The following is a 23553-nucleotide window of genomic DNA, read 5'->3' on the forward strand; positions in this document are numbered from 1 at the left end:
CTGAATATAATCTAAAAGATTCTGCTTTGCAAGGACGATAATGCTCATTTTAAGTTGACATTTCTAGAGCGATGTTGATGAAATAAGACAACCCCGCCACTCAAGAGATATAATTATGCTTTGGCACCAGGATGGTAAAAGTTTGGGATGTTTTATTATCTGGGTCAGAATTTAACAATGGCCTGGGGCCACCACATGGCGGTTGTTGGGCCACCCGAAGCTCACTGATGCTGGCCCGACCTGGCCACCAGTTCCAATTTCATGTCGCTGTTGTTGGGCCCAAACCACAATTTGGTAAATGTCCCCCCCCCCCCCCCACAAATTTATATTATTGGTTAGTCCACATGTGTCATTGTTTTGTTGTTGTTGACCAATTGAAAATGTTTAAAATTGCTTTCAATCTTTGATGATGCAATGTTAATCATTGAACAAATATCCTGTTTTTGGAGACCATTGAATATTGATGCTTTTGAAGGTACAAATTGCCCGATTCTAGCAAGATATATGTATATATATGTATATATATATATATATACACACACACACACACACACACATATAGGGCGGCCCGGTAGTCCAGTGGTTAGCACGTCGGCCTCACAGTGCAGAGATACCGGGTTCAATTCCAGCTCCGGCCTCCCTGTGTGGAGTTTGCATGTTCTCCCCGGGCCTGTGTGGGTTTTCTCCGGCTGCTCCGGTTTCCTCCCACATTCCAAAAACATGCATGGCAGGCTGATTGGACGCTCTAAATTGTCCCTAGGTGTGAGTGTGGGCGTGGATGGTTGTTCGTCTCTGTGTGCCCTGCGATTGGCTGGCAACTGATTCAGGGTGTCCCCTGCCTACTGCCCGGAGACGGCTGGGATAGGCTCCAGCACCCCCCGCGACCATAGTGAGGATCAAGCGGTTCGGAAAATGGATGGATATATACATATATATATATATATATATATATATATAAATAATTTTTTTTTAAAGATTTAAATAAAATCCTCGTCTCACGCTCTTGAAGGTTCTGCGCAGTATCCTTGCTGTTCCCAGCACTGCGCTTTTCTATGTCCGATGTTGTTCCCGGGATCTGTTGCAACCACTCATCTAGTTTGGGCGTCACTGCCCCGAGTGCTCCGACCACCACAGGCACGACTGTCACCTTTACCTTCCAGGCTCTCTCCAGCTCCTCTCTGAGCCCTTGGTATTTCTCGAGTTTCTCGTGTTCCTTCTTTCTGATGTTTCCATCACTTGGGACCGCTACATCCACTACAACGGCTTTCCTCTACCCTTTACTGTATATATATATATATATATATATATATATATATATATATATATATATATATACTGTATATACAAAAATATTAATACAATAAAAAATTCCCCAGTGTGGGACAAATAAAGGCTATCTAATCTCTTATATATACATATATACACATATATGTACTGTATATCTATATATAGATATAGATATCTATATCTATATCTATATCTATATATAGATATAGATATCTATATCTATATCTATATACAGTATATCTATATCTATCTATCTATCTATATAGTGTATATAAATGAGATAAAATCAACACATATTTCCTTTTTAACATGCCATATTCAATATTTTGTGTTGTATTCGCTTAAAGTGATCTGATTATTGTAAGTTTTTTCAAATTTAGCTCGGTTTAATTCATTTTTGGAATGGATTTGGGGTGACTTCTTGATTAATGAATGAATTTTTGGAGGCATGAACACTCCCACCCACTGTCTTTTTGCCTCCATCCTGCTGACAGACTTATAATAAAATTAAAGCATGAATGGAGCTCTAGTAAAAATCATTAATAAAGAGTCACAGCCATGCAGGCAGCGGGGGAACAATGGGGGGCCTTCACACGCGGGCTGTCCAGATCTCCTGAGAGTGCTGCCTGTACTTGGTGGGGATCGGTTTTGATGAAAAATGAGCCATTGTCTCACATGCCGTGCTGCTGTTGTCGTGTGTGAATGCAACACAACAATGCCTCTGGACGCTCGCCCAGCATGCTCATCCATACAATATAGGAAAGACCGCCGCTCAACCCACGTGGACAGGTAAGGCACGTTTTGAGGAGTCATCATTTCACTCCACAAGTAATTGGACAGTGACAGTGATGACGTCTTGGATCTGCCATGGGGATCTGATTTAACCCTTTCAGGGACAGTGGTTACCACAGTGGACAGCTTAAGAAGTTATCAGGTTACAGGGTGCATGAAAGGGTTAATTAACAGTTTTCACAAAAAAACTGGCATTTGCATTTCGGAATTATAGCCATTTTTCACTGTCCAAATACTTCTGGAACTACCTGTAGAGCTCATCTTAAGAAATTAACTTTCCTGTTATGTTTTTTAAATTTACATCATTTTTATAACTTGCTTATACTTAACTCATGGACATTTTTGACCAACACGCATAAAAGAAAACGGTGTTTACAGTTTAGGAGAGTAAGCGATTAAATCATCTCTTGCAGGCTGGTTTCACAAACCCGTAAATGGCTTTTCAATTTCATTGTTTTTATTGAAAACTACACTAAACCCGCGTTGATTGTAGGCAATATGTTGCCAACCCGTCTACAATGCAGGGTGAAAATCCGCGATTAATACGATATGGAAGAAAAAGAAAAACAAAAATTGTTTTAACTCTCCTAAATGCTTGAAACACATTTGAAGTTACTAAAACATACCTCAACTAATGTAAACACATTTTAAATGCACACAAAATGGTGGATATGAAATGTATAGGAAACGGTCAATAATTTACATATTGCAATGCCCTGTGTGTTAGATACAAAATACAGATAGAGTCTTTAAGGGGGCGGGGCCTAGTGGTTTGGCGTTCGGCATCAACAAGTCTGTTTGTGAGGATCTCGGTGTGAGCTGTAGCAAACAGCAGCTCCTGCAAAAGTGTGTTTATTGTGTCCCGGCATTCAATAAATGGGTGAAGTGCATCTGCGAATGTGGCTCTCCTTTCTAAACATGTGAGGGCATTACAGTAAGCAAGTAAACTCGATAACCTATCTGTGCTCGTTACTACAGTTTTATGGGCAGGCATGCCACACTGACCTGGGACCCAAGTGCCATAAAAATATTTGTCTATTATTACTTTGAATTTCCTCATAAGCAGAGATTAAACATTTCCTGTTGCCACTAGATGTTGAAGTGACAAATTATGGCAAGTGATTGATGGAGTTCCTCCTCAGGTCGACACTTTTTTTATGTACAAAAATGTTGATCAAGATCAGAGCTTGTGAAACCAAGTGATGAGAGCCTTGCGATTTTAAAGGCGAATCTCCAAGCTTTCATGCCAGGTTCTGTCTACACTCTGTGATGTCACAACTCTAAGCGTCGCAAATCCGTCTAGGAAAGTGATTCCCTACTACAGTTTTTATAACGGATCCAATTTCATTTCATTAGTCTGAAAAGGACAACTTATTTAAGAGAAATAATGCATCTCTGCTGGCGACATACAGTATAGTGACAGGCAGAATAATGAAATCTCAGAAGATACGTGATTGTCTAGACTGTTTATACTGTTCAGATTATATATTATGTATTTTATACAGTGTAGCTGCTATCTTGTCTTAGCTGTGTGTGTTTAATGCACAACATGTTTGCACTGAGGATGGAGAGGAAGAAATTTAATCTATGCTGCATTTCATACATAAAGCATATTTGACAATAAAGATGACCTTGACCTTGACCTTGAGCTCCTCCCGTCACTTCAACATAGTTCCTGAGCACCAAGATGATGCAAGATGGCGCCAAAGAAATACTTTTATATTCGATAGGTCTTTAGCCAGACCAGAAAAACAGCAAGTAGGTGAGTTCTACAACAACTCACAGGAGGATGTGTCACCTCACTCGCCCCCAAAAAATAAAATCCACAATTAGGTAAATTCAAAAGTAGCAAGTCGCCAATATGCAAGGGAATAATGGACATACCGTATTTTCCGCACTATAAGGCACCGAAAAACATTCCATTTTCTCAAAAGCCGACAGTGCGCCTTGTAATCTGATGCGGCTCATACAGGTATATGGATCAATATTCTGATTTCTTGGACGTAGTATTTAAAATGTTCTGTGAAGCCCTTTATTTCAGCAGCAGTGGTTGTAAAGCTTGATATAAAAAAAGCTGTATTGTATTATATTTCCTTTAGCATCGCTCCATCTAGTGGATACATAACACAACCTCAGCCAGTATTGTATCTTATATTCTATGCGCCTGATAATGCGGTGTGCCCTATATATGAAAACAGTTTTACAATAGGCCATTCATTGAATGTGCGCCTTATACTCCAAAGTGCCTTACAGTGCGGAAAATACAGTACTTTTTGTGGCATTTTGGGTGGTTTTCCAAATGTAAACATGCCTTGGCTTGATAAATGCTGGAAAACACTGGTGTAAGTACCTGTGTCAGATTTTTATTTATTTTTTTGCTTGTGTCTGCTTAAAAAGATACACAGGAAGAGGAACGTGAAAAAAATAAACATATTAAATCACAATCGCAATATGAAGGGGTAAAAACAAAAAAATCAATGTCATTATTTTTGAAATCATTCAGCCCCCAACTCCCCCAAAATGGCACCTGCAAACCAAAATGGACTGGGCGTGCTTGTTCATGTTGGTTAGATTCTTCACACTGGTGTGTGTGTGTGTCTGCATGCTAATGTTTGGAAACATCAGGGGAGTGCTGTTACTCAATTGTTGAATCATATTTTGTCATAACTTTAGCATAACCCTCACAGAACTGCAATGGCTGCCTGATAGGCCTTTTGACTCACCAGAGAATCTGCTTTGGTACTTGTTTATATTGTCACAGTGTGATGTCCGTTTGTTTTCATACTTGCCGGGGTCGTTGCACCTAGACTGTTTGTCTCCCCAGCGCGACTCAGCAAGCCACATGACAGGTTGATTGTCCTACTTGCCCAGTTAAATATCCCTCAAAGGGCCAAAAAATTGTTAACTTGCCTGTTTATGTTTGTTCTCTAGTCCACCAAAAATGTTCACGGGTCATTTTTTGGTACACCAAAAACATTTACAGGCCAACGTGACCCGCTGCACGTTTAACCATTAAAATTTATTTTCTCTTAGGTCACTGCCAGGTCAATATATTTATTGAAATATTACAAAATATGTCAAAAAGTTAGGCTAGCGTTTTTCTTTTTTTAATTAAAAAAATATTTACATCAACATCATGTGAAGGTTAGCATATTTAAAGCCAGCTACAAATTTTATTCATATGCAACAAATATAATTTTGAGGCAGCATTTGTTTCTGATTGGAGGTGGGTCAAAACGGAAATTGGCTGGTGAAGCTGTTTATATAACAAAACGATGTTTGACTTTCATCACAGTTTTGGGACTCACTGTTATTTATTTACCAGTGCATAGAATTACACATTTTTGTGATTTTAAATAATTGATATTTTTTTCACACTAAAAATATTTTATAGAATGTAGTTGTTTGCTTCTATATCATTTAAACATATTTTTAAAATTTTAAATCAATTAGAAAAATATTTTTAAAATATATTTTGTATTCTCTTCAACACATTTTTAATCTTGTTATTACTTACAGTATTTATTTTAAAACATGTTTATATACTTGATTTTATAATATCAACAAAAATACAGTCTGTAAAATATTTTATAAACATGATAGACTTTAATTATAACTTTTGGTTTTAGATGTCATTTATTTCCTTGTTTAAGTTTTATATTTAAAAAAAATATACAAATAACTTTATTTTTAATAATGTAAACATATTTTGTAGATTTTATTTTGATACTCCAGATGATGGAAATCTTTTGATCAAGAAAGTGATTCCCATCTAGTGGCCACAAGTTGCAACCACAAAAGAAAAGAGGCCAATATCCCCAAGTTCTTCAGAAAATGGAGTGTCACCCCACCCCTAACCAGTCAGTATATTTGCTCTATAGATTTAACCTTCATGCACTCACTGTTGACCTTGACCCCATGTAAATGATCAACCTTGAACATGCTTATCACTGCCTTGAAAGCTGAGTCATGCATCATCTGCTAACATGACGATATAATGTGCGCATAAGAGCTGTCGTTGCGTGAATAAGTGCCAGCGAGCGAGTGTGGGAGATTGCCCTCGGTGCCCCCTGCAGTGTTGGTAGTTCACTGAGTTGGACTGAGGCGTCTGGAGGAACAGGAAGAGGAAGGGGGAAATATGCCGCTAACATTTCTCTGCTACTGCAAATGACCCTGACGAGGTCTGCCGCTCCTCCGGGCGTGCCCCTGCTCGGAGTCCATGACACGGCTGGTTAAGACAAGATAATGTCAAGGATGAAGACCAGCCGCCCCCACCCCGCTCTGCAGGCAAAGCTTTGTTCTTGCCTTCCTTTGGATGGCAAGTCGGATTTTAGTGCCCTGATGGGGGAACTTCATTAGCTACAGCAAGCTAAACGCTAAGCTAGTCAGCGAATTACCTCCAAATTTAAGGCAGGAGTGTCCAATACGTCAGTCGTGATCGACCTGGAGCGGAGCGGACTGGTCCCAAGTCGAGCGCGAACGTTGGGAGGAGAAAATAGGGGTGAAAAAAGACTTTATGTGTCTGTGTGTTTCTATTCTGTTCATGTTTGGTGACATTCCGGCTGTCGTTCATCTCGGCGTGCGTGCGTGCTTGCATATGCGCACGTGTGCGTGGTTGGGCGCCCGCGTGTGTTTGTGCGTGCGTGTGTATATGCTGGGCAGAGGTGGGCAGAGTAGCCAATTATATTCAAGTCAAGCACTGTTAGTGTGGACTAGTGCAATATGAAATATGACGCAAATAAAAAGTAGCCCTCTACATAATTATTTGCGTAGCCCTCCAAATAATTACTTGAGCAAGTAACAAGAGCAAGTACTCAGTGAAAAAATGACTACTGTATTGAGTAAATGTGAGTAATTTCAGATTTTTTTTTTTGATCAGTGCATAAAGATCAAATGGACAATAATGTAAAACAGTAATGTGAAGCACTCTAAAGGTCCCATGCCACACTGATTTAAAAAAAAAAAATCGTTGACACCCTTTTCAAGATCATTTGGGTTGGAAATGCCCAGCCAGGATGAACCCTTTCAAACAATTCTAGATGGTCTTCAATGCCTGGCACCTTGGATGGTTGGATTTCTGTTTAACATTCGTCTGTCAATTGTCATGATTCTGTTTGTGACCAACAGGTGGCAATGTAGGGCTCTCCCTGCAGCTGCACACCTGTTGGTCATTCTGTAATTATTGCTTGAAAAGGACTCCCGGCCCGACCACTCATTGTCGGGTTGCTTCTGTCATGTTAGTTGCTGTCACGGATTCTGTTGGTTTGTGTTTATCACTTTGTTTTTTGCTTATGCCATGGTTTTGTTTGCTACTTTGGATTCGTTTTGTTTTCCAGACTTTGTGTGTTCTGGATTTGCTTAGTATTTTAATACAATTTGTCAAGTTCACCCTGCTCCTCCCTCCTGCCTGCTTTTTGGGGTCCACCACCACCACGCAACATGACATCAATAAACTTTGCTCTGATAGGATCACTGTTTTCCTTCATTTGAAGATGCAAAACAGCTTTCCTCTAATTGGTAGTTGGCGATATCTCAGCATCTTGTGGCGGCCATGTCGCGAATTGATCTAGGAACGTCCTGAAGGGCAAGCCTGTACTGTATAGGCATGTGAGGCTGCACACACACTGTATCAAACTTCATCACAATGAATACCATGAATAGTCATCGCGCACTCTGCGGATTGCTACCACCACAATCAAGCAGTGTGGATCAAAAACAGCGCTCCATACTTTTGTTCACAGTACAGCCTTGGTGTAGGTCTGCGGTATAGGTTTTCATTCCGATTGCACAAATAGGTGCCACCTGCACAAATATCAAGCCACTACTTCCACCTCCCACTTTTGTTGATCCTTAAGTTCTCCAGTCCAAACATTGACACTTCTCTTTTTGTACAGTCGATGACTAAATTCCCAGATCTGCCAACAAGTTGTACACTGACTCGGCTTGGTGGCTCCCATTGTCTTTGTGGGGTGGGGTGTTATGACAGCGACACACTCACACATATCAGGCCAGTAGCCGGACTCATGTGCGCACGACGCAGCGCAAGTTTGCCGGCGCACCCTTCAAGGCTTTTTTCATCTCTGTCGCTTCAGTGGAGCCGGGCCTTCGTCAAACTGGCATGAGACGCACTGGGCCCCCGGGTAGGATAGGCCCGGCTGAGAAAACGAGGAGCCAGATGAACAAATGAGATAGGACTGCCACCACTCTCAGGCAGCCTATGGGATACCCGGCCCCCACCCCCTCAACCCCGCCACTCCCACCCAAACCACAACACTTAAATGATAGTGCCACACAGTACAGGCGGCGCAGGAGCAGTTGCATGTTTTCGTTCTGGTGTCTTGTGTCACTCTTTTCTCCGGGGGGGTCGAAGAGGTTGGAGGGGGGGGGGCATTTCCGAGTCACATGGGGGCAGCTCGATCTGTTACATAAATGCAGGCGTCCACAGCCCTGCAGTCTGCTCGCATCAACTCTGCTCAGCGCAGCTGTGTGGCTTTGAAAAAAAACAAAACTTGTGATGACATTAGTGGCGGCCAAGGAGAGACATCTTCACTCGGCTACGCTGCCAACCCTCACAGCTCACACTGACCTCTTAAAGGTGAACAAAACAACAATGCTGAGGCCTGGCTTCTATTAGCTCGTATTAAAAATGTCCCCTCGCACAGATTGTCTCTCATTCCAAATCTATTCTCAACACATTGCAACTTTTTTTTCCACTAAGAAATCCAACATAGGTTAGAACTTTTTAGCCCCCCTCTGGAGCCAGGCCTGGAGGGGGGGCTCGTTGGCGAGCGCCTGGTGACCGGGCCTACACCCATGGGGCCCGACCGGGCTCAACCCGAAGAGGCAACGTGGGTCCCCCCCCAACGCGGGTGCAATTTGAGCTGGGCAGCAGCCAAAGGCAGGGACCCTGGCGGTCTGATCCTCGGCTGCAGAAGCTAGCTCTAGGGACGTGGAATGTCACCTCTCTTGCAGGGAAGGAGCTTGAGCTGGTGTGCGAGGTAGAGAAGTTCCGACTGGATATAGTCGGACTTGCCTCCACACATAGCCTGGGTTCTGGTACCAGTTCTCTCGAGAGGGGTTGGACTCTCTTCCACTCTGGAGTTGCTCACGGTGAGAGGCGCAGAGCAGGTGTGGGCATACTCATTGCCCACACCTGGCAATGTACCAGTGCCTGTACATTGGGGTTCACACCGGTAGACGAGAGGGTTGCCTCCCTCCGCCTTCGGGTGGGGGGGCGGGTCCTGACCGTTGTTTGTGCATATGCACCAAACAGCAGCTCAGCGTACCCACCCTTTTTGGAGTCCTTGGAGGGTGTGCTGGAGAGTACTCCTGCAGGGGACTCCCTTGTTCTGCTGGGGGACTTCAATGTTCACGTGGGCAATGACAGCGAGACCTGGAAGGGCGTGATTGGGAGGAACGGCCCCGCCGATCAGAACTCGAGTGGTGTTTTGTTGTTGGACTTCTGTGCTCGTCACGGATTGTCCATAACGAACACCTTCTTCAAAGATAAGGGTGTCCATATGTGCACTTGGCACCAGGACACCCTAGGCCGCAGTTCGATGATTGACTTTGTGGTTGTATCATCCGATTTGCGGCCGCATGTTTTGGACACTCGGGTGAAGAGAGGGGCGCAGCTGTCAACTGATCACCACTTGGTGGTGGGTAGGCTCCGATGGTGGGGGAAGATGCCGGTTCGTCCTGGCAGACCCAAACGTATTGTGAGGGTTTGTTGGGAGCGTCTGGCGGAATCCCCTGTCAGAAAGAGTTTCAACTTCCACCTCCGGCAGAGCTTTTCCCATGTCCCGGGGGTGGCGGGGGACATTGAGTCTGAATGGACCATGTTCCGTGCCTCTATTGTTGAGGCGGCCAATCTGAGTTGTGGTCATAAGGTGGTTGGTGCCTGTCGTGGTGGCAACCCCCGTATTCGCTGGTGGACACCAGCAGTAAGGGATGCCGTCAAGCTGAAGAAGGAGTCCTATTGGGCCTTTATGGCCTGTGGGACCCCAGAGGCAGCTGACGGGTATCGACTGGCGAAGCGGAACGCAGCTTCGGTGGTCGCCAAGGCAAAAACCAGAGCGTGGGAACAGTTCGGTGAGGCCATGGAAGCCGACTTCCGGACGGCTTCGAGGAAAGTCTGGTCCACCATCCGACGTCTCAGGAGGAGGAAGCAGTGCACCACTAACACTGTGTAGTTCACACAATGTCACCAATGTGGTTAAAAAGCTCCTCGGTGGCAAGGCCCCAGGGGTGGATGAGATCCGCCCGGAGTTCCTCAAGGCTCTGGATGCTGTGGGGCTGTCCTGGTTGACACGCCTCTGCAGCATCGCGTGGCCATCGGGGAGAGTGCCTCTGGATTGGCAGACCGGGGTGGTGGTCCCTCTTTTTAAAAAGGGGGACCAGAGGGTGTGTTCCAACTCCAGAGGGATCACACTCCTCAGCCTCCCTGGTATGGTCTATTCAGGGGTGCTGGAGAGGAGGGCCTGTCGGGAAGTCGAGCCTCAGATTGAGGAGGAGCAGTGTGGTTTTCGTCCTGGCCGTGGAACTATGGACCAGCTCTACACCCTTAGCAGGGTCCTCGAGGGTACGTGGGAACTTGCCCAACCAGTCTACATGTGTTTTGTGGACTTGGAGAAGGCATTTGACAGTGTCCCTCGGGGGGTTCTGTGGGGGGTGCTTCGGGAGTATGGGGTACCGAGCCCCCTGATACGGGCTGTTCGGTCCCTATACTGCCGATGTCAGAGTTTGGTTCGCATTGCCGGCAATAAGTCGGAATCATTTCCAGTGAGGGTTGGACTCCGCCAAGGCTGCCCTTTGTCGCAGATTCTGTTCATCACCTTAATGGACAGAATTTCTAGGCGCAGCCGAGGCGTTGAGGGGGTCCGTTTTGGGGGCCTCAGTATTGCATCTCTGCTTTTTGCAGATGATGTGGTACTGTTGGCTCCTTCAAGCAGGGCTCTCCAACTCTCACTGGAGCGTTTCGCAGCCGAGTGTGAAGCGGTGGGATGAGGATCAGCACCTCCAAATCTGAAACCATGGTCCTCAGTCGGAAAAGGGTGGAGTGCCCTCTCCGGGTCGGGGAGGAGAGCTAGCCCCAAGTGGAGAAGTTCAAGTATCTTGGGGTCTTGTTCACGAGTGAGGGCAGGAGGGAGCGAGAGATCGACAGGCGGATCGGTGCAGCGTCTGCTGTGATGCAGACGTTGTATCGGTCTGTCGTGGTAAAGAAGGAGCTGAGCGAAAGGGCGAAGCTCTCAATTTACCGGTCGATCTACGTCCCAACCCTCATCTATGGTCACGAGCTATGGGTCGTGACCGAAAGAACGACATCCCGGATACAAGCGGCCGAAATGAGTTTTCTCCGCAGGGTGTCCGGGCTCTCCCTTAGAGATAAGGTGAGAAGCTCGGTCATCCGGGAGGGGCTGAGAGTAGAGCCGCTTCTCCTCCACATCGAGAGGAGCCAGATGAGGTGGCTCGGGCATCTAATTAGGATGCCTCCTGGACGCCTCCCTGGTGAGGTGTTCCGGGCATGTCCCACAGGCAGGAGACCCAGAGGACGACCCAGGACACGCTGGAGAGACTATGTCACCCAGCTGGCATGGGAACGCCTCGGGATCCGCCAGGAAGAGCTCGAAAAAGTGGCTGGGGAGAGGGAAGTCTGGGCTTCCCTCCTAAAGCTGCTACCCCCGCGATCCGACCCCGGATAAGCGGTGGAAAATGGATGGATGGATGGATGGATGGCATGTTTTGGAATGTAGGAGGAAAGCGGAGTCCCCGGAGAAAACCCACGCAGGCCCGGGGAGAACATACAAACTCCACACAGGGAGGCTGGAGCTGGAATTGAACCTGGTACCTCTGCACTGTGAAATCGACATGCTAACCACTGGACTACCGGGCCGCCAACATTGTTTACATTAATGTAATAACGGGTTTGGTAATGAAAAATGCTTGCAATATCAGGTTATTATGGATTACACATGACAATCTGGAATTTTGGTTCAGACTTTGGCAAGCATCATGGAACTTCACATGCTTTATTTGCTTTTGCGGGTCACATAAAATGATGTAGCTAGCCAGATCTGCCCCCCGGGCCTTGATTCTGACACCTGTGCCCTAACCAGTTGACCACTGGGCCGCCACACTAATCCACTACATTATAACTTTTTTGAAGATATTTTATTTCATGCTCATTGCATTTTTTTTCTTGGATAAACATTTTTAGCAGAGTGCATACCTTTTGTAATCTTACAACTTTATTCTCGTCATATCAAGAATTCATTCTGGCCGTAGTCAGACTAATTGTCGATTATTTTCATTCTGTTTTTCAGGACAAAATGTGGCTTTCTGTCAATGATAAAAAATGTTTTACTCATGAATTATAATTTTATACTTCTTAACTTTAAGTTACATTTAAGAATTTACTTTTTTTCGTGTACTATTATGAATTTTCCTTGAAGAAACACAACTTTATTCTCTTCTCTTAGATAGATACTGCAGATCTGTGTTTTCCAGCCAAGCCAAAACACTTATTTTACATGTTAACCATCCTGGCTGTCACGATTTGTTGCGGGCATTTGTAAATGGGCGAGAGAAAAAACAACAACTTTTATGTAGAATATAAATAATACTTTTTCGGACCAATTCAGTGAAATTGCATCACCTCCCGGTGCACACCTGATGATCTCGCACGACACGCAAATGAGTCACGGCATAGTGTTTGGGATTTACTGAGACAAAGACATCAATAAGAAACAGAGGGAGCAGGCGGTATACACATGAAAAAAAAAAGAACATCTGCTTTACATGTTACCCCAAAATATAACCTTATGAATATTAAAGAGTGCCGTTTGGCTGTCACATGTTGCCAGACCTTGGATGGCGAGCAATGTCAAAGCATGTCTTACAGGAGAAAGGCTGCAGGCGCTTCAATCAATAGTTATCAACATGAAGCACACTGTCCCAAAGCGAGAACAGCCCGAATTATCTGAGGACACAACGGCGACCGGCTCTGTTGTCATTGCTGGGAATCTGCTGCTGGTTTGGTTTTAAGCGACGCTGACTTTTTGAATGTTCGGAGAGTGAGACACCAGTTCAATGACTGAATGACTGGCCACAAAATTGGGTACATCTGCACCGTCTTAAGATTGACATTGAATATTTTGAATTCTCATGCCAGTCTAATAAAAGATGAATTTTGACTGACCCCGTCAGGATGTTTTTCATTTAACCCTCTGTTAGCAACGACGACGTTCCCTGATCATTCTGGTGCAAGGATGTTTGATGATCCAAAGGTATCTGGTGGACATTTGAAAGGGCTACATATCAAATGAAACTGTTTAGCATGACATTTTACATTCGCATTAGGCTGTTTTATACTGGAATGACGTTGACAAATTGACATGGGAAACCTCTTCTTTTCTGGGTCAAAACTTAAAATCACTTGCGGTTTTCACTACTTGTCTAAGGGCTTTATTTTGCAAGGGTTCAATCTTCACTTCTTGTTTAGATTGGACAAGTGTACCTAATGACGTCTAATAGCAATTGATTTTTAAGCAGATTGGCATTTGTAGAAGACAATTTAATTGTTTTTTCGTCCAGTAATTTTTTTCCCCAATACATTCAAGATGACATCTATGTCATTCATTTTCATCTGGTTATTCAAGCAGGCATTTGGGTAATCCAACAAGACACAAATGTTTGAACTATTGTTTCTAATCAAAACTTTACAAACTACTTTTGTAGCCACGCACACATTTCACGAATGGATTTTATTCTAATTGAGCAGTTATTTCTATATTTTAACCCTTTCATGCAGCCTGTAACCTGATAACATGATAGGCTGTCCACTGTAGTAACCACTGTCCTTGAAAGGGTAAATTAGACTCATTTCTTGATATTTTTTGAAATAATACTTAATAAAAGGTTGTGTTGACACTCATACAATGTCATTCAATTCATTGCATTTCCTCTAATCTCATGCGATTTATTATATCAAATAGGTTTTGATGCAATTCCACTCAACCGATGTAGATGACAAAATATTAAATGACATTTTTATGGTCAGTGCAGAGTGAAATAAAATGGTTAATGCCGGCTATGTTTCTGTCTAATGCCGCAATTGAAAGTGGGGATGTTCATGTCAGTATCATGTTTCATTAAATCACTGCGACCTGCTCGTGCTAATTGTCCATCACAGCCAGCCACTTCCACTCACTGTCGAGGAACGCTCACTCAAAGTGACGTTGACTTTGAGTGTCTTCAATGTTCACTTAGCAGCCATCTGTGTCGTTTGGCGGAGTCAAACATTTTGGAAGTAGCAGCGGGGAGAAAAGCGTTGAAAGTTGGAGGGAGGAGGAAGTTACATTTAAAAAAAATAAAAAAGCCAAACACGTGCTTATTTGTCCCTGCGGGATTGCACATGTCCAAATCTCCAGCGCTCATTCCAGCAGCATCCCCTGTCTTCTTACCGGGGGTGCTAGCTACGCCACATCTCCTCCGTCACACGGAGAGGGCAGGCTGCGAGGCGACGAGTCCTGCAGGCCCATATGGCTTTTCTTGGGACTGGAAACTACTCAAACAGCACTGTACGATCCTCTCGTCTTGTTGCTTCTTCTCAGACGAAACTGATACAAAGATGCTGAGTCACTATTTTTGGGAGCGTTTTTTTTTCTTTTTCTTTTTTTGGGTACCCATCCTCTCTTATTTGCTGAAAAACTCATTTGTTTGCTGTTTTTGTCTTCGGGTCAAAGTAAGACGTGTCTATAGCAAATATGTGATCATAACAAAAGTCTTACTTTGGTGCCAACTTGTGGACTCTTTGTTGCTGTTGTGGTTAGGTTTCATTGACTGATCGAGTTTTTTTTCGTCCGGGTTTGACATGTCACTTAATTGTGGAATATCGCTTTTCGCAACAGGAGTTCGCTGCATTCTTCTTCGACGCTAGGGTTATTGAGGATCATGCAAGGGTAACATTTGAGCATTTTATGGTCACCGTGACGATGGCCAGATACAAGCCAGACACTAAACCGCCATCTGTTCATTTGACTTTTGAGGGATCCCTTCCCGAATATGACAGTAAGTGAGGCTACGCTCTGTTATCTGTCCACACTCCTGGATGGAAGATGTAAATATTATCATTACTCCATGTGACTGAGCGGATCTGCACCGAAGCCTCTCACTCTCTCTCAACTTCACTCCCACAATCACATCGACTTCATCACGCTGCAAACATTTGGTCATGATCTGATCTTGCACACTGCAATATTAAAATTAGTGCTGTCAAGCGATTAAAAAAATAGTGAAATTAATTAATTATGATCTGTAATCAATTGATCTAATTAATCTACATTTTAATCTCATCTAAAAAGTGCTGAGAAACCCCCTATTTTCATTTTAATTCATTACATTATTGAGGCAGATCAACAGACAAAAAAGTGGCATTATAAAATCTTTCATTGTTTTTTAACAGACTTGAATAGACGGTAGTCCGAGCCATTCACTTGCTGCTGTAGTTGAGACTAGTCCCAAGTCCTACCTGCAACCTTTAGTTTCGACTACCAGGGTGAATATCACCGTTTTGTTTGTTTTTGAAAATCTCCAAAGAGTTACAAAATAAAAATGAAATAGAACAGTAGGTCCATAAAATGTGCTTAGGTTGACATATCAAAAACAGTAAGAACACTTTTCTGAGCAATACAACTACTGACCACGGAACTTGCTTCAGATAATAAACAAAACAGACGCTTAAAGCACAGTGCTGTAAGTTAGCACTTCAGAAATAACACTGTTCATCATGACAAAATAAAGTGCTGAAATAAAAATCAACCACTTCTGGTAGGCTACTGAGGACACAGCAGCTATGCTGACTTCATGCCTCGTACGGTGTTCTCCTCGAGTTTAGTTTGGCGAAGAGCTTTGCTATGGCTCACGATATTGCTAATGCTTTCGGTGCTAAAGCTAGCTGTGGCTGCACTCGTGATTGGGTGCTTTGCATTGATGTGGTCGGCTAAACTTGAGCTGCTTCGGTGGTAAGCAAACTCCTTCTTACAAATCAGGCACAACACTCTACGTTTGTCAATCGTGCCGTCAGGGTGTTTTTGAAAAGTAAATTTTCCATTCATTGTGCCGAGAACTCTCACATGTCAAGATGGCGCCAGAGTAGGCAGCCGTCAGCAAGTGCTCTCATGAGCCTTGCTTTTTTTGTTGTTTTTGTGTTTGTTTTGTCACTTTGTGTTTGTTGTTAAGTCGTGTGGACCTGATGTGGACTTTTTTCAGCATTTTTTGGCCACGACATTCATCAAGGAGACTCTGTGCTTGGTGGTTGCGCCTTCTCGGCAGCATGGGTATACCAGCACTGTTTTTGACTGGGAGGAATGTCGACGCCATTTGACTGTCGTTGCTGGACAGTCCGGGGCGCCTGTGTCTTGCGCCTGTAATGGGCAGCATTTTTCACAGCCCCGCTTTGTTCAGCGGAGAGATCGGTGCTGTTGAACGGTCTGCGGCTGGATGGATGTAAGTCTTGAGGAGCCGACGATGAGAAGAAAGGAGCGTTAGCGCGGAGCGCCGATGCGGGTTTGGAACTGGGAGTCGCGGCTTGGAGTTTGAAGCGGATTACGTGGGACAGGAGAAGTGAACTCATCTCTTTTCGTCAATGGACGCTACAGCTTCGTGTTTGCTTTCAAAACTTAGCTTGTAGCAGACGTGTGCACATTTTCAGCATGACGTCTCTGATCCACTGGTGAAAGGACACTTTGATCCTCTCCTCTTTCATCTATAACTGCTTCAGACAACAAAGTGTATGCAGAAAAGTGGTGAAGATTGCACGACTGTCTGTGTCCTGTGTTGTGTTGTGTTATTTTTGTTATTTTAACTTCAAAATGGCGCCGCAAGAGTGGCTGCCTTTCCAGCAGCTCCTATATTTTGTTGTTCTACTTCTTCCTTTCATAACTTTGCTGCTGTTTTTTGGAGCAATCATCCGACCGCCATCCTCTGCCCACACGCATTGACGACAATGCAAACGTTTTGCAATGAAGGCGCTGTTTGGTGTATGTGGTTCAAATTTGAGTTGCTGATGGTGTAGTTGTACACACGCCGGACTTGTGTATAGGCAGCGTGACAGTGTGAATGTAGGTGTGAATGGTCGTTTGTCTCTGTATATCCCTTGCGACTGACTGGCGACCAGTTCAGGTTGTATTCTGCCTTCCGCCCGAAGTCAGCTGGAATAGGCTCCAGCAACTCCCTCTGACCCTGTTCTAGAATAAAAATTGTTGTAAATGGATGGATGGATGGATGGCTGGAGCGATGGGTGGATGGGGCCAAATTGGGTAGCAATCGGACCAAACATCCAAAGGTTTGTTTGCCTGTGAAATGGCCAAATAAGCAGACTTCCTGTTCTTTCTGTTTCAGGCATGGCTTTACGTTTCAGCACCCGATTGACAAAAAACATGCCGTGAGTGGAATTTTATGGGCAGAAACTTTTTGAGAAAAAATTTGTGATTAAAAAAAAATGAGGCCGTAATAATAATGTGGGAAAAATAATCAGACTCTGAATCTCTGAATCTGGCCAAGTATGCTAAAACTACACATTCCATCTGCAGTAGTTGGAGCCACTCGCACATTACAGCAACTACTGTATAATAAAAACAGCAATCAAGCCCAAACAAATACGTACAGAGAGTTGTTACGCAATGAAAGGAGACCAACAGTGCATTTGGACCGAACATTGACAATTCTCAATTATTTATTTTAAATTCTTCATTTGAAAAATACAAGTTCATTCTTGTGTGATTCCCACCCGTTTTGTTTCTATGACAAATACCACTTTATTCATCAACCACAATAATCATCTTTTTTTTTGGGAGGGTGGGATTCTGAACTAACTGCGCAGCTTTTTTACATATGAAGGCACTTCGATTCTTATCTTGAGTCTCGTCAGATCGCACAGGTGTGTTGTCGTCAGTGTGTGTAGCTTAAGCCATAAGGAGAGAAAGCGAAAGACAGAGAGAGAAAGCAAGAGAAAGAGAGAGAGAGAGAGAGGGAGAGAGAAAGAGAGAGAGAGTGAGAGAGAGAGGTAAGCATCCAGAGAGGAGGAGAAAGAGCGAGGAACTCTCATCATCCGCGTTACAAATGTTGCACATGAGCGCCGAGTGTGTAGGGATGAATGCACTCCCTCACGTTCATTTCATTCCGCTCGACCATATTCTCACATCTCAACTCTTGGATGAGGGTCTCTTGCCAGAGGAGGATTTCTGCCCCCCCCTACCCCCTTGTTCTTCCTTTTTATTATTTAATAAGACTTTGTGCATGCTCAGAAAGCTGGTGGAACAGAATCCAGACACCAGCCAGAATGTGAGGAAGGAAAACTGATGCCAAAAGAAAGTCTAACGTGTTGTTTTGGGGTTTTGAAGTGTATCCATAGGACCCAGGGGTCCGGGACTTTTAGAATGGAGGTGGTGTTCTACGCCTCAGATTGGGAAAGGGACCTAGAGAGGAACATTTAGGACGAGAAATGCATTTGCCAGTTCTCCAGGTGGGTTTTTTTTTGTTTGTTTGTTTTTCAATTCTTGACATAATAATTAAGAACAGAACTTATTGAAATGGGCATGATCTGTAATTGCAAATAGACTGTGGGAATGTAACATTATATTGATTAAATCCAGATGTCGAAAGCAAAAATCTCCAAATCCAAAATATCCAAATTATATACTGCGATACATAAGCTATTGTTCAATAGATATCTCGTGAGATAAATACAAAAAAAGTATTTCAAATTACACTTTATTTTCAGAGGTGTTGAAGCGCACCGCATCACACCGAAAGCTCAAATGTTCCTGTGCTTATTTCGAACATGCGTGAGGCAAAATGTTAACGCCTTTATTCTTGACACATACAATCTCTCAGACAGATAGATCCATGTGATCCGGATGTGACTGTTATATTACTGAATATTTTTTTCTGGAATTGTTCCCATATTACACAACATTTTGGATGTATTTCACTACAAAGTGATGCAACAATAGTACAGTTTAAATAAATCAAACCTCTTCTTGCACTTATTCAGAATGGCATCAGTACATCATACGCATTTAAAAGTGGAATTTGAATGGAAGTATTCTTAGCGAGGCAGCCCCTCGTGCCATGCCATCCTGAGGCGCCCTTACCCACCATTGGTGCCATCTGTCTCCACGAGGCCAAAGCCTTCCCCAATGTAGGCAGTGCTGGATCATGAAAGGCTGTGCGGGAGTTGGGGGAGGGTGGGTCACGGCAGAGCCTCTCCTGTTCCCTAAGATGGCAGGGGAGATGGCACATCCCACGCCGGGGAGCGCAGGGCGCCATGAACTCAGGGTTGGGGGGCTTATCGTTGCATCGAAGAGACTGTGAAGAGAACAAAGGTCAAACATTTTTGGCAACTGACAAAAAGTTACACACGCTACCAAAGGATATGACCACTTTCGGCACCCTTTGTTAGGTGCCATTTGCAACGGTACTAAACGAGGACGCTCGAGCCAGCCATGGGCAAGCCTCTTTGTTCTTAGGGGGCCATATATATTGATATTTAAAACGAATAGATGTTCTATGTCATTCATTGAAATTCATTAACTGAGTCTTCAAAATAGTATTAAATTGCAGGACTGATGATCAATTAAATTACAGTTAATTAATCCACTAGTGGCACATTGGCAGACTGGTTAGCAAAGTTCAGAGGACATATCCAGCCTCCAGCCTTCCAATGAGCAGTTTGCGTGCTCGCTGAGGTTTTCTGTTTCTGTTTTCCAAAGACACGCACATTGAAGATTAAATGTTTCGTAGGTGTGAATGTGAGTGGTTATTTATCTATAGGTATATGTGCCCTGCGATTGGTTGGCGACCAGTCAAGTGTGTTTCGAGCTCTCGCCCGAATTAAGCTACTTGATAAGATTATGCAGTACAGAAAATGGATGGGTGGATCCATTAGGACTTTCAATGTCATATTTATTTATTTATTTCATGGAGTAGATGTGCGGCTACAGCACAAGGCAATTACACTTCCTGTCTCTCATGTTAACTGTGGGAACTGGCTACGCATCGGTACCAAATTGAAAAATTCCAATATAAACGCGTGTCGCATTATACCACTTGCGCTCTATGGTTCTAACGTTACTGTTGGTGAGCTGAACTGCACTGCTGATTGAACATGTGGCTACAAAGAGATTGAGAGGTTCCCTATTTCTGCTCTTTCCAGTGCCCTTCTGTAACGGATGCCAACTTGTGACATTTGTAAAGCCTCACTCCTCTGAGCCTTCAGAAGAGAGTGCTCGCTGCTAAAATGGTGGTCAGAGGACTCAATTCCAAACACTGACGTTCACTTTTAACAACCTGGTTGAATTCACTCAGTTTTAAGGGGGGCAGTTCAGTGTCATGTCATGAGCCGCTGCTCACTCTGCGCCCGTACAGCTTTTTATTACCGACAAACTCTTGCCGTCACTTGAAAATGGCGGCTCCTCCTCCACCCTAGCTTTCAACTTATGAAACCTGGTACAAAATTCAGGGCCGATTGCCTACAGACAAAATTTCAGAAATAGAATTACAGACTTACAGGTTGGCCAGACACTCCAGAAAACCAACTATTTGCAAACAAGCAATTAAAAAAACCCTGTTACATAACCTGTCCTTTTTCAATGGAAAGCAATGACCTGAACATCAAGTACAGGCAGTCAAATCATGACTCTCAATCATGAATTTCTATTTTATCCATTTCATTCAGATAGTCCAGCTGAATCTCAAAACCTCCAGAACCCGAACCAAGTCCTTAGCGCTACAGCCGACACCAACTTCCTTTCTTTAAGCAGCGGACGAGAGACGAATCCACCAAATGGTCGCCTGTTCAACCGGTGAGTTCAGGAATTGGGCACAAGCACAAGATCCTATCCTTGCCGGGGGTGAATGATTTGATTCTGTTTTCCTCTCTCCGCAGACTCTAGTTGAAAAGCTAGCGAGGGCAACATGAGTTGGAGCTTCCTCACTCGTCTGCTTGAGGAGATCCACAACCACTCCACCTTTGTCGGCAAAGTGTGGCTGACTGTGCTTATCATATTTCGAATCGTGCTCACAGCCGTCGGAGGGGAGTCCATCTACTCAGACGAGCAGACCAAGTTCACTTGCAACACCAAGCAGCCGGGCTGTGACAATGTGTGCTATGATGCCTTTGCGCCCCTCTCGCACGTACGCTTCTGGGTCTTCCAGATCATCATGATCTCCACACCCTCCATCATGTACATGGGCTACGCAATCCACAAGATTGCTCGCTCGTCTGAGCAGGAGCGGCACAGGGGGCACAGGATCCGCAAAAAGATGCCGGCTCACTCGAGATGGAGGGGAAGCCGCCATCTGGAGGACGTCTTGGAGGGCGAGGATGACGACGCCGAGCCGATGATCTACGAAGACACGCTCGAGGGTCCGGAGAGCAAACCTGAGCTGGTGAGCAGCACTTGCAAAGACCAGCGAAAGCATGATGGTCGCCGAAGAATCCTTCAAGAGGGGCTGATGCGGATCTATGTTCTTCAGCTCTTGTCACGAGCCATCTTTGAGATTGCTTTCCTTGCGGGACAGTACCTCCTGTACGGCTTTCAAGTTAGTCCTTCCTTTGTGTGCAACCGGGTCCCCTGTCCACACCGAGTGGACTGCTTCATCTCCAGGCCCACTGAAAAAACAATCTTCCTTCTCATCATGTATGTGGTAAGCTGCCTCTGCCTCATCTTAAACGTGTGTGAGATGCTTCACCTGGGAATCGGCACTTTTCAAGACACCCTGCGCCTCAAGAGGAATCGGGGTCGGCGGAGCTTCGGCTGCCCATTCTCCCGAAACATCCCAGCCTCCCCTCCCGGATACAACCTTGTGATGAAGACAGACAAGCCCAGCAGGATGCCGAACAGCCTCATCACAACCCATGAGCAGAACATGGCCAACGTGGCCCAGGAGCAGCAATGCACAAGCCCAGACGAGAACATCCCCTCCGACCTGGCGAGCCTTCACCGCCACTTGCGTGTGGCCCAGGAGCAACTGGACATGGCCTTTCAAACGTATCAAACAAAAAACCACCAGCAGACCTCCAGGACCAGCAGTCCTGTGTCCGGGGCAACTATGGCAGAGCAAAACCGTGTCAACACAGTCCAGGAGAAACAAGGGGCCAGGCCCAAGTCAGCCACAGAGAAGGCTGCCACCATTGTAAAAAATGGAAAAACTTCGGTCTGGATCTAGACATAGTTTGTGTTTTAACAGTGATATCTTAACCCTTTCAGGGACAGTGGTTACCACAGTGGACAGCTTATCATGTTATGTTACAGGGTGCATGAAAGGGTTAAAGACTCTGCACATGAAGACCTGCGTTACTTTGGACAACAATCAGACCATTTAAAGCAGGGGTGTCAAACTCATTTTTGTCACGGGCCACATTGTAGTTCCGGTTTCCCTTGGAGGGCCGTTAAGGAATTTTGGGAAACCATATAAATGTTTAATCACCTCCACATATTACATATTCAGTGCACAAAAAATTGGTGGATAGCTAGTTTTAAAATCAGAAGTCAAGAATAATGACTGTTATTGTGGATTACATATGACAATTTGAAATTTAGGTTCAGACTTTAGCAAGCATCATGGAACTTGACATGCTTGATTTGCTTTTGCGGGCCACATAAAATGATGTGGCAGGCCAGATCTGGCCCCCGGGCCTTGACTTTGACACCTGTGATTTAAAGGATTGCAGAACAGTGTGGACACACATGCACACATGCGCACACACACGCGCGCGCACACACACACACACACACACACACACACACACACACACACACACACACACACACACACACACACACACACACACACACACCAAGAAACTGTTGAAAATTGTCTTTGTTACCTTCCAGTGTCATTTTGTGCTTCAAATACGCCCAGTTAGTTGCGCCTCTAACTCGACTGATTCATCAAAACAGAAACCAAGAGTGTTCCAAGTTATTTATTGACTGTGGTCAAACTGGATTGATAAGCTGATTTTTGGGAAGGATGACTGCTGATTGTTGGCTATATTAATAAGAATGGCGTTTGTTTCGATAGTATGGACAGTATGAATGGGTGTTGCTGGAAGCAGATTAAATGTGAAATGTTTTGATATGGAATCATCACGTTCCTTGAATGCTCTCCCGCTCACAGATCTGTTCATTTTCAGTCATCACATGTTTAATGAAAAAAAAAAAATCAAATCAAATCAACATCACATTTTATATCATACTTATTTTTGTTATCTAGAGATGATGCATGCTTGATATAGGTTACAATAGAAACCCCACCTTTAGCGATGATGGGTATGTGTTTAGGTATGTTGAGTCCTGAAAATGAGTGTTTTTAAAATGGATATTAATGTTTAATCCTGCCTTCACTTTTATCATTCATCAAAGTGCCTCAGACTTTTCAAGACTGTTCTTGTATTTTATTCTGGAAAAGAAA

General features: G+C 44.3%; 1 protein-coding gene across 1 annotated transcript; it reads left to right on the forward strand.

The window, feature by feature from the left end:
• Positions 1-17938: 17938 nt before the first annotated feature.
• gjc2 (gap junction protein gamma 2) lies at positions 17939-23553 on the forward strand. Its single transcript, XM_086129780.1, has 3 exons — positions 17939-18601; positions 20816-20942; positions 21026-23553. Exon 3 carries the CDS (start codon positions 21055-21057, stop codon positions 22306-22308), a length of 1254 nt encoding a protein of 417 aa, XP_085985906.1. The 5' UTR covers positions 17939-18601; positions 20816-20942; positions 21026-21054; the 3' UTR covers positions 22309-23553.

This window comes from Hippocampus guttulatus, chromosome 14 (genome assembly GCF_054856545.1).
Source record: "Hippocampus guttulatus isolate MCC_2025c chromosome 14, RoL_Hgut_1.0, whole genome shotgun sequence".
Classification (NCBI taxonomy): domain Eukaryota; kingdom Metazoa; phylum Chordata; class Actinopteri; order Syngnathiformes; family Syngnathidae; genus Hippocampus; species Hippocampus guttulatus.